This window comes from Rhincodon typus, chromosome 25 (assembly GCF_021869965.1).
Source record: "Rhincodon typus isolate 14 chromosome 25, sRhiTyp1.1, whole genome shotgun sequence".
In the NCBI taxonomy this organism is placed as follows: domain Eukaryota; kingdom Metazoa; phylum Chordata; class Chondrichthyes; order Orectolobiformes; family Rhincodontidae; genus Rhincodon; species Rhincodon typus.
This window is the reverse complement of record NC_063356.1, coordinates 29,730,868-29,741,722: the sequence shown is the minus strand read 5'-3', so window position 1 is coordinate 29,741,722 and position 10,855 is coordinate 29,730,868. Positions and strand designations below refer to the sequence as shown.

At 39.6% G+C, this 10,855-nt stretch overlaps 1 protein-coding gene across 2 annotated transcripts in view; it reads right to left on the bottom strand.

Moving 5' to 3' along the window:
• timm17a (translocase of inner mitochondrial membrane 17 homolog A (yeast)) overlaps positions 1-10,521 on the bottom strand; it is a 22,115-nt gene extending 11,594 nt beyond the window's left edge. The window contains exons 1-5 of one of the 2 annotated variants that reach the window (XM_048611978.1): positions 10,396-10,521; positions 7,321-7,420; positions 4,212-4,275; positions 3,369-3,497; positions 536-646 (exon numbers count right to left, since the gene is read on the bottom strand). In XM_048611978.1, coding sequence (XP_048467935.1) covers positions 536-646; positions 3,369-3,497; positions 4,212-4,275; positions 7,321-7,420; positions 10,396-10,421 — 430 coding nt within the window. In that variant the 5' untranslated portion in view covers positions 10,422-10,521. Of the gene's footprint in view, positions 1-535; positions 647-3,368; positions 3,498-4,211; positions 4,276-7,320; positions 7,421-9,804; positions 10,303-10,395 lie in introns of those variants that run through there. The other variant, XM_048611979.1, reaches the window with a different exon arrangement.
• Positions 10,522-10,855: the final 334 nt, after the last annotated feature.

Below are 10,855 nucleotides of genomic sequence, written 5' to 3'. Positions count from 1 at the left end.
AAACGTCAGCCTTCCTGCTACTCTGATGCTGCTTGGCCTGCTGTGTTCATCCAGCTCTACACCTTGTTATCTCAGATTCTCCAGCATCTGCAGTTCCTACTATCACTGTACCTCCTACTTGGGTTCACTGGTAATATACAAAATCATTTCATCCCCACAGCGTGTAAACAGGCCATTCAGCCGATTGTGTCCACACTTACCCTCCAAAGAGCATCCCACCTAGATCCAAATCCCTACCCTGTCCCTGTAACCCCACATTTCCCATGGCTAATCCACCTAGCCTGCACATCCCTGGACATTATGAGCAATTATTAGCATGGCCAATCCATCTAACCCACGTCTTTGGATTGTGGGAGGAAAGCCGAGCACCTGGAAGAAACCCACATGGACAGTCACCCAAGGACGGAATCAAACCCGGGTCCTTGCACTGTGATGCAGCAGTCCAAAACAAAATACTTATACAAAAGTATTAATATAACATGTATACTTGCTGGTAATGTCATTTAATGCTGATCTATTTATATTCAAAACTAACCTGTTGGAAATTGTGTTGAAGCAAATCGTGTGAGCATTATTCCAGCCCCTTCAATCAAGGCAAGAAGTATACCTCCCATAGCAGCTGATCCCACCATTGCCACTGGACCATCTAAATGAAAGTGCCCACATAGTTGATGAATTATAATAAATATGCAAACATTGAGAGAATACATTATAATAAATATGCAAACATTGTGAGAATACATTATACTGATGTTTTACTAGAAAATTTTCGAGAGAAGAGATAGAGCTAGCGTTCTTGTTTTGGTAAAAGCAAAATACTACTGATGCTGGAAATCTGAAATAAGGCCAGAAAATGGAGAAACTCAGCAGGTCTGGCAGCATTTATGGAGGAAGAAAGTGTTAATGCTTTGAGACCAAAGACTCTTCTTTAGAACTTCTTTTGCATGTTTGGACTCAAAACATTAACTGTTTCTCTCTCCACAGATGCTCCCAAATGTGCTGAGTTTTTCCAACATTTTGCATTTTTATTCTTCGCCAGGTAGTTGAGGGAAATGCAGTAGCTATGCTGCACATCAATTTCTAGAAAACCTTTGATAAGGTATCACACAGAACACAATTGGGAAAAAGAGATAAAGGTACCTGAAATTAAGAGAACAGAAGTAATTGATCAAAAAGCTGATTAGAAAGGAGGAAACAAGCTGGGCAGTTTCAAAATGGTTGGAAGTAGCTACTCATGTCTTACAAGATCTTGTTCTGGGACAACTCCCATTCACGATACACATCAATGATTTTAATAAGAAGCTAGTGAACTGGCATTCCAATTTTCAGACAATACTGAAATAGATACATACTAACTATATCTGAAGACTAGAAACACAATGGGATATTGATGAATGATTGAATGGACTAAAAAGTCGGAAACAAATTTTGATGACATCAAGTATGGGGTAGGACATTTTGATTTACAAAAGAAACCCCGAATTATCTAGCATTGGATGACGTGCGAAGACAGGGATTCAGAAGTTCAGGTTTTCAAGACATTAAGCATGTGGACTAAAGCCACAAGGACAATGGAATATTGCTTTATGGCAGCAGACATAAAATTTAAAAATTAAGACAGTCCTGTATCCAATTTCTGTCCTCAAACAATGGTAAAGATGCCAAGGAAGTACAAGAGGATAAAACACAGACCCCACTAGGATGATGCCTGCAATGAGGAAATTAATTACAAATAAAGACATAAAAAACAAATCTATTTTAATCATAAATGCAAATAAAGGAATAATTTTATATAAGTGTTTAAAATGTTGAAAGACTAAAATTGAGCAAATAGAAATATGGCTTCCAGAGTTAACACATCAAGGACGAGGGATAGAGCTGCAATATCAGAAATCAGGATAGAGACCAGAACAAATTAGTCAGGTTATAAAATGCACTACTGAAATTAGCAAACTAGTCAATGACCATGCCGGTTTCTGCTAGGCTAGATGGATGAAACAAAGAGGGATACTGACAAATGAAAATGGGGTAGATACAGTATGCAGAATTGATTTGAACAATAAACACTGATTGTTTTAATTAACTGTTTTAAATATTTTAAAAGTAGTTGACAGTGGATTATAGGGCTGTTCACTAATTAGAGAGAGAAGTGACTAGTTTAATGAGAGTCACGCCTCAGGCAAGGGGCGAGGTCGAGAAGCCATAACCTTTGTGGTGACCTCAGCCAGTCTGGGAATTGAATTTGCGCTGTTGGTGTTGCTCTGCATCGGACACCAACTGTCCAATCAACTGAGCTAATGAAGGTCCTACCTTGTCAACCATTAATCTTGTCACCAATGTCTCTCTCCGTCTATGATCACCTGAGACTTTGGCAACATTTGGTATTATAAGCTCGGCATAACTACAAGAACTTGCACTGCTTACTCAGTGGTGATTGTACAGTTGTTTCAGTTGTATAATACTTCTATAAAACATTTAGAAAATGTAAAACATTACACAACATTACACATATTTGCATGCACAGTTAAGCAAACAACACATTTTATAACCTGGTACTTCATGAATAGAACTGTGAACCTCTTAGAAAGCATTTTTGAAGCTCTGTCGTCCTACTTCCTAACCTGTATTACTGCAATACATATAAAACACATTTCAAATCAACCTGAGCCATAGCTCAAACGTAACACCTCAAATTAAAACAAAAAGCTCAATTATACAATATTTTCAACTGTTTCATGTCGGTGCCCCTGAGAAGACAAAGTCAAATTTCCTGGGCAGTTAAAAATTGTATATTGTTATAATATCATCTTCAAGAATGCTTCACAGTTTGGCTATGTCCTAGAGAATACGTATAACTTTATACATGTTACTTTTAAAGCGTTATAATAAAACTATAGGCATAATTATTTAAGACACATTCAAACATTTATAATCTAAAATTTTTAGATAGAGAAATCAAAACAATGGAAATTATTTCTATGGCAATTCCAATATAAAGAGCTAAACTCAGATTTCAAATTATAACCTATAAAAGTCCTACAAGAATTAAAGATCAGAATATAATGTCTCTCAAACTTTATCTCACTTCAGTTCCTTCAGTATCATTGGGTGAAACTGCTGGAAATCCCACCCCAATGGCATTGTGGTCCACATACAGCACACTGACAGAAACTTACTGACAGGAAGGCAGCTCACCACCACCCACTACTGGGCAACTAGGAACAGGCTATAAATGCTGGGCCAGCCAGCGATACCTACATTCCAGGAGTGAATTTTTAAAAAAAAAACTAGCAAAACACAAAATACAGGAACACTAAAAACATGATTATCAGTGAGATTAAATACAAAATACAAACTGTTTCACTTACTTCGTGCAGCTAATATTGCTCCTGTTAAGGCTCCACTGGTTATGGAGTTCCACGGATCTTCTTTACCTCTGACCTTTACTAAGCCACAGTCAATCATGGAAAACAGCCCACCCCATATAGCAAAGCTTCCTAAAATTGTAAAAGAAAGTGAATACAAGACATTGTTAATCATATTAAATTAATTGATCTAAAGTGTTGCAACCTTTTGCGGAAAGCTGAAAACATCTGTGACAGATGTCATATTAGAATACGTGCTCAATGCCTAAAATGTAGCAGACACTCAACATATCCTGATTCAAGTAAAAATATTATGAATTAAGCCACGCCAAAAAAGATAGGCCTATCAATATTATTAAAAAATGGGCTGTATTCCCTAAACATAGCAAAAGGTAATAAAATTTTGTTTTAGAAAATCTTATGGAATCCATCTTTCTACAAACTTTGCCACTGTAAGTAAAATGTGCCATGATAAGGCTCAGAAACCCAGCAATTGATAGGGAGACTGCTAAGTCTCATGACTGCTTGAATTGTAGAATGAGATGTTTCCCTCATCCAAGATGTCTCAGTGCTCATCTTGGCACCCGTATTAAACAAATGTGTTCTGCCTGGCGTGTTTCATTTGAATAACCTGGAAGATTAACAGTAAAGAAAGCCTTTTTTAATACATGTACATTTGCACAGTTCAGCATTTAGCTGTAATTGCAGGAGGTTTGCCATTTGCTCATCATGCTTGCTAACTTCTCTAATGCGAGTACCAACATAATTCAAAACAAATTACTATAGTTATTGTCCGTATTGTTAATAATAAAATGCAGGTTACATTTTTATACAAATCTAACATACCTCCTAATTGTGGAGCTCTGGTCTTAACTGCAGTCAAACTTCCACGAAGCCTGTGACTCATTCCCTGTTTTTAACCATGAAAAATATAGGCTTAGCAGCACATGAAAGCAGTGCAAAAAGGCTTAAAAAAAAAATGCAATAAATACAAAATGCCAATACCTGTAATAAAACACATAAATGGTATTTTGCAATGTCAACATAGCTCACCCAGAATATGTACAGTGCAGATTATTCTCCACTTGTGTCTGCATGCATATTTGAGGTCTCAGAACTGGCACAGAATCATACAGTACAGAAGAGACCCTTTGGTCCATTGATCTGTACCACCAAAAATACACCACTACCTTCACTATTCCCACTATCTCACACTAGGTCCATAGCTTTGAAATGTTAGGAGCCTTCAAGTGCTCATTCAAGTACTTTTAAAGATTGTGAGATTACCCACCTCAACCACACTCCCAAGAAGTATATTCCACATACCCACCATGCTCTGGGTGAAAAACGTTTTCCTCAAATCCACACTAATCCTCCTGTCTCTCATTATAAAAGAGTGCCCCTTTGCTCTTGAACCTTCGACTAAAGGGATCAGCTGCTTTCTATTCACCCTGACCACGTCCCTCATAATCTCACACACCTTTATCAGGTTCTTCTGAAACTTCTACACTCCGAAGAAAGCAATCTGAGTTTATCCAATCTCTCATTATAGTTAAAATGCTTCATTCCAGGCAACATCCTGGTGAATCTCCTCTGCACCTCTACCACTGCGTCACTCAAGATGTGAAGAGATTCTACACAACAATATCTTACCTTCTCTGGGGAGTGCCTTTTCTCCCCACTACAAAGCATGGGTATCCTCTCCCATCTACTATGGGTGCCTTTGCCCGCCCTCTCCCCATACATGTGGCCTTTCCTCACCCTCTCAACTAGTGCTTTTACCCACCCCCCATACGAACGAGCGCATTCCAATTCCTCGTCTTCCCACCACAAACGGGTATACTGTCTCCCCAAAGGATGCCTTGCTTCCCCACCAAAGATGTCCCAGGACTAGATCCAAAGACGCTGCCACTATTCAAAGGAAGAAATGTAAATCCTTCCACCAGCCCTCACCCTGTTCATTTCTCTTTGTCCCTGCACACTCCCCATACCAATTACCTAAAGTTAAATATTGAATTAGCTCAATATAACAATACGTTGAGAAAAAAATTGTATTAAAAACACATTGATTTGCTAGGGTACCTAGAAGTGTCAATCAATTCAAGGGCTATTAGGACTGGACAAAATACGCTGGCCTTACTTACAATAAATACATTTCATAAAAGAATACAGAAAAAAAATCATAAGACATTTAGATTTGGGTTCTGAACCTTAATAAGGGAAGGAGCGTACAATGCAAATTCATGAGAAATATACAGCAGTTTAAAGGGTTAGTTTAGGACAGTATGCATAATTTTGTTTTGTATTCCCTTAAATTTAGAACGTTAAGGGCTGGCCTATCAGGAGGTTGTTATAATGGGAAAGGGAATCGATCAAGTAAATACAAAGTAACAACGACCTACATTTATGTTGCACTATAGACTGTAAAAACAGCCTAAGGCCCCTTATAGGAGTGTCAAGACAAACTTAATACTGAGTCATACAAGATGAAAAATAGATCAGCAAAAGCTTGGTCAAAGAGGTAGGTTTTAAGGGCTGTCTTAAAGGAGACAGATTAGAGAAACTGTGAGATTGACAAAAATAATTCTACAGTTTAGCACATAGCAGTTGAAAGCACAGCTACCAATGATGAAACAGTTAAAATAAGGATTGTACAAGAGCCAAAATTGGAAATGGGGAGGTAGGAATGGAAAAATTATAGAAACAGGGAGGCTTGAGGGCATGAAGACTTTGCAATCAATGCTAAAAATTTTAGCATGGAGTGATTAATTAACAGAGTCAATATAGGTGATAGGTATTGGAACTTGGTGGAAGTTAGGATACTAGCAGCAGAGTTTTACATGAACTCAAGTTTATGAAGACTGGAAGATGGGAAGAAAGGTGAAAAAAAATTGAGAGATAACAAAGGAATGGATAAGCGCTTCAGCAGCAGATGATCTACAACAGTGACCATGTTGGGTAATGTTACAGAGGTGGAAGTAGGAGGTCTTGGTGATGAAGTGGACATGTGGGTGGAAGCTCATCACAGGCTCAAACATGACACAAGGTTGCAAACAATCTAATTTAGTCTGAAACTGTAACCAAGGAGAGGAACAGAGTTGGCAACTATGGAACAGAATTTGCGGTTATAAATAAAGTCAGTTATTTAGTTGGAAGGGAATTTCTGCACATTCAGTCCTTAATATTAGCCAAGTAGTGTAATAAATCAAAGACAGTGAGGGGTTGAAAGAGGCGACGGTGATGTAGTGATGTCATCATCATACACATTGAACCTCAAACATTTTTGGACGATTGCACTGAGCAATGATAGTGATGGGGGGGGGGGGGGGCAGGCGGGACGGGCGGCGCACACACGTGTATGTGTGTTGGCAGTGAGACAGAGCAAGGAGAAAGCATTGCAAATGGCTCTGTTAGGAACATCCAAAAAAAAACTTCGAATCTTATTGGAGCCAAGCCATTTGGGAGCAAAATCAGGAAGCATGTGTCATGTTGAAGGTAGTGAAAATCTGGAATTGTATCCCCCAAAGCCTGTGGAGTTTGGGTCAATTGAAAATTTTTAAGACTGAGATCACTAGGCTGTTCAGCAAGGGGATTAGGTATACTGAACAATTGAGATTCCAGCACAGATCAGGTGTTCTAACTGAATGACAGAATAGGTATGGGTAAGCTGGACGTCATTCAAAGTAGAATATAGAATTTTCAATGTGAAATCTATAAAGGGTGGATAATGGAAAAGTTAGTATTGTAGTAATCAAACCTCGTGACAATTAAGATGATAGAGTAGATAATGACAAGAATGGTAGAAATATTTTCCGCTCTCAGCTCAAGATATATTGCACGTTGAAATCAACACCCTGGCATTATAAGTCATCCACTAAGAAAAAAGAAAACCACAGATAACGAACTGAGAGAAACACAATAACCTGAATTGTAACAAAGTTACGAAATAACTTACAACTGGAGCATTCCTGAAGCCTTTAATTGACTGAAATATTCCACCACCAATGGCACCCATTGTAAAAGCTCCACCACAGTCATCAACTATCCTCCACGGGCTAATGAAAAGAAACATTACTTAGTTGATATACATTATAAATTATAACTTAGCCATATTAGATGTTCAACTAAGGAGATAAGGCAAAAGCAAGTTCACCATTTCCTTCTACTAACCAATTTCATGGCTGCTCTAATGATAGTTATGTAGAAATCCATAATCCTACCCTCTGTTCGGCTCAGCATGACCACAACATCCTGTACTGTATTTTTTAAGAAAGTTTTCGATAAAGTTTACTCACAACGTTACAGCAAACAATTGTTGACATAATTTTCCTAGTAACTTTTTCCATCAGAAAGATGTCAAAACAATTAAAATGTCTTTTGTTACTGGTTAAAGTAGTGGGACATCTTTGGCTATTGCCTTACATGTCATCAACAGTAATTTCTCAGTCCATTAAACAGCATGATTTTTCTCAATCCACAATTTAGCCAACTTCCCTTGAACTTCAAGCTACGACAGATCTCAAAATTTACAGCTATCATAACAAAAAGCAATTTTTACAGAACAATTTTCAGTAAATTTGCTCAATTACAAAGGATGTTCTGGAATTTGTAAAGATTAAGGACACTCATTTTCACAGATTACAGGAATTCGGCGCAAATAGTGAGAACCTGTGAAAGCAAACACACAAAACAAAATCTTTACAATTAAAATCATTCATCAGTATCAGTTTTAATGGGTGGATTTCACATAGAAATGCAGCTGGCAAATGCAGTGAGCAAATGGCATGGGAATTTTGACAAAGCAACAATGCACAAAATTCAAAACCAGGATTGGCAGGTAGACCTAAGTGGGATAAAAATAAGATATTTTCCAGGACTATGGGTAAAATAAAGCAAGGTTCATATTCTATTGAGTTAAGGTATGTCTGGAGAACAGAAAAGTAAAAAGAGTCAAAAAATATTAAGGGTGCCATGCATTGTAAGTCTAATACTAGAAGGATGAAGCAAATGAATGTATAGCTGGCAAAGTGCTGCAGGAGGGAGGGCTTTAGATTCCCGAAACATTGGGACTGCTTGTGGGGTAGGTGGGAACTATACTAGTTAGATGTGTTACATTGAATGTCGTTATGGAGGTTTAAATTAAATTGAAAGAGGTATGGGATCCCAGGTAGTAGTTCAGAGGGAAAGCGAAACAGAGATAAGTTAAAACGTTAATAAATAACACTGAAACAGAGGAAAAAGAGATTAGATAAGAAAGAAGTCAGTTTATCAAAGCTAAACTGAATATATTTTAATGCAAGAACCCCGAGGAATAAGCTAAATGAGCTGAAGGCACTGATACGTATGTGGATGTATGATATCCTAACAATGACTGAGACTTAGCAGACAGATGAGGAGGATTGGCAGTTCAACACTCCTGGTTAGCTCAGCTGGCTGGTTGCAATGCAGTGATACCAACGGTCAAGTACCACATTGACTGAGGTTACCAAGAGGATTCTGCTTTCTCAACTTGTTCCTCACCTGAGGCATGGTGACCCTCAGGTTAAACCCACCAGTCATCTCTTTCTAATAAAAGAGCAGCCCTACGGTCCTCTGGGGCTATGGCAACTTTATCTTTAACTACAAAGGCCCCCAACAGAGGAGTATAAAAAGTGCAGGGGTATCTAAAAAGGAAATTAGGATGAGAAAGCACGTGCAATGAGAAAGCACTGACAGGTACAATAAAGGGAAACCCAAAGGGTTTTTTTTAAAATGAAAAGAATAACTAGGCACCATGGTGGGTACATGAGTGTCTGTGTGTGTATGCAGCTGCAGGGTGTGAACATCTTGCAGTCTTCGCAATGGAAAAGGATAATGGTAGTATAGACATCAGGGTGGAGAACTGTAAAATATTAGAAGGGCTTAACATATATAGAAGTAGTACTATAGCATTCAACAATGTAAAAAAGTGGACAACTCTGCAGGCCAGATAAGATGCATTGAGCTTGTTGTGGGAAGCAAGGGAGATTTCAGAGGCTCTGCCAGTAATTTTCAAACACTTCTGGCTACTGAAATGCTGCAGGACTAGCACTGTCCAAAACAAAGACAAATTAAGCTCTCTGGACAGAGACCAGATTGTGCACTGTAACCAGGCAAACATCAAAGAAACTGCATGAAACCACCCCACCACACAAAAAACCCTTTTGTTTCCACAGTGACCTAATTCATGTCTAACAGTCAGCCTAACGGAAGCACAGCAAAAGGAAGGAGCCTGAGCAGCCAATAAATACATTACTCCAAAGAACCCAGTTCTGAAGAGTCTTGTCAGATTTGAAACATCAAGTCTGTTTTTCTCTCTGCACAGATGCTGTCAGACCTGGTGCATTTCTCCAGCACTTTCTGCTTTTATTTCAGATTGACATTATTTCAGTATTTTGCTTTCATAGGGTAAAGACATTACCTTGACAGTGGCTGCATTCCTACAGACCGCACCACCACCAGCTCCCCCTTCCTTAGGACACACACGGTTCTTACCTCCGAAGAGGTATGAGGCTAATGTTCAGGCCCTCACAAACCCCAAAAGAGTCAGGACTCTTTAAATATATCTGTCCCCACAGACCAGGGCACAGGCCTCAGGACTTTCTGCCCCCAGTGTCAGGCCATCCCCCCAGTTCACCTTCCTCCAAAGCTTAAAACCTTTACAACATCCCCTCAGGCCCCTATAAAGTCCCGAAAAATAGCAATACCACTACCACTACCACTCCCATCCACCCAACAAAAAGAAATTCTCTCTCTCCCCCCTCCCGACGACCCACAGGCCTGGACACTTCCCGCCTCGGGGACACACTCCTTCAGGAAGGTCACAGACGCCGCTACAGAGCGGGGGCGCGGAGGGGGGCGCGGGTGCGATGAGCCGGGTAACTGCCATGGAAGTTTCTAGATTCCCGGCGCCAACGTTCCCCCCTCCTCTGGGCACCTCCCCCCGCGGCACCTTGTATAACCCTGAGCCTGATTAAGGGATTCTTTTCCCTCTCTCAAAAGACCACCTCACCAAGGCTCGCGTGCATATTCCTCCATCTTCCTCAGTGACGTACGTCCCCAGCCACTAGGCGCATGCGCGGCACCGACATGCCTAAGAGCGCATGTGTAGAAAAGTAGCAATTGGAGCTGATGCCTCCTGATTTACGCTGATGTTATGGAGTGTGAGCGTTAATGGTATTGCCAGTCCGAGTATTTGCGGCTCCTCTCAATTACTTTTTGGAACAAAAGGCTAGATTTTGAAAATTTGAAAGACGGTCGTTTTATATATAATATATAGTTAGGAATTATTAAAGTCTGAAGGTTTTTTAAAGTCTGAGATCTGAACCAGCTCTTTCCAAGAAGACTTCTGAATGACGCTGGAAATCTGAAACTGAATCAGAAATTGCTAGAGAAACTCGGCAGGTCTGGTAGCATGTATTGCAGAGAAAGCAGAGTTAAAAGTTTGGGCCCAGTCACCCTTTTTTAGGACA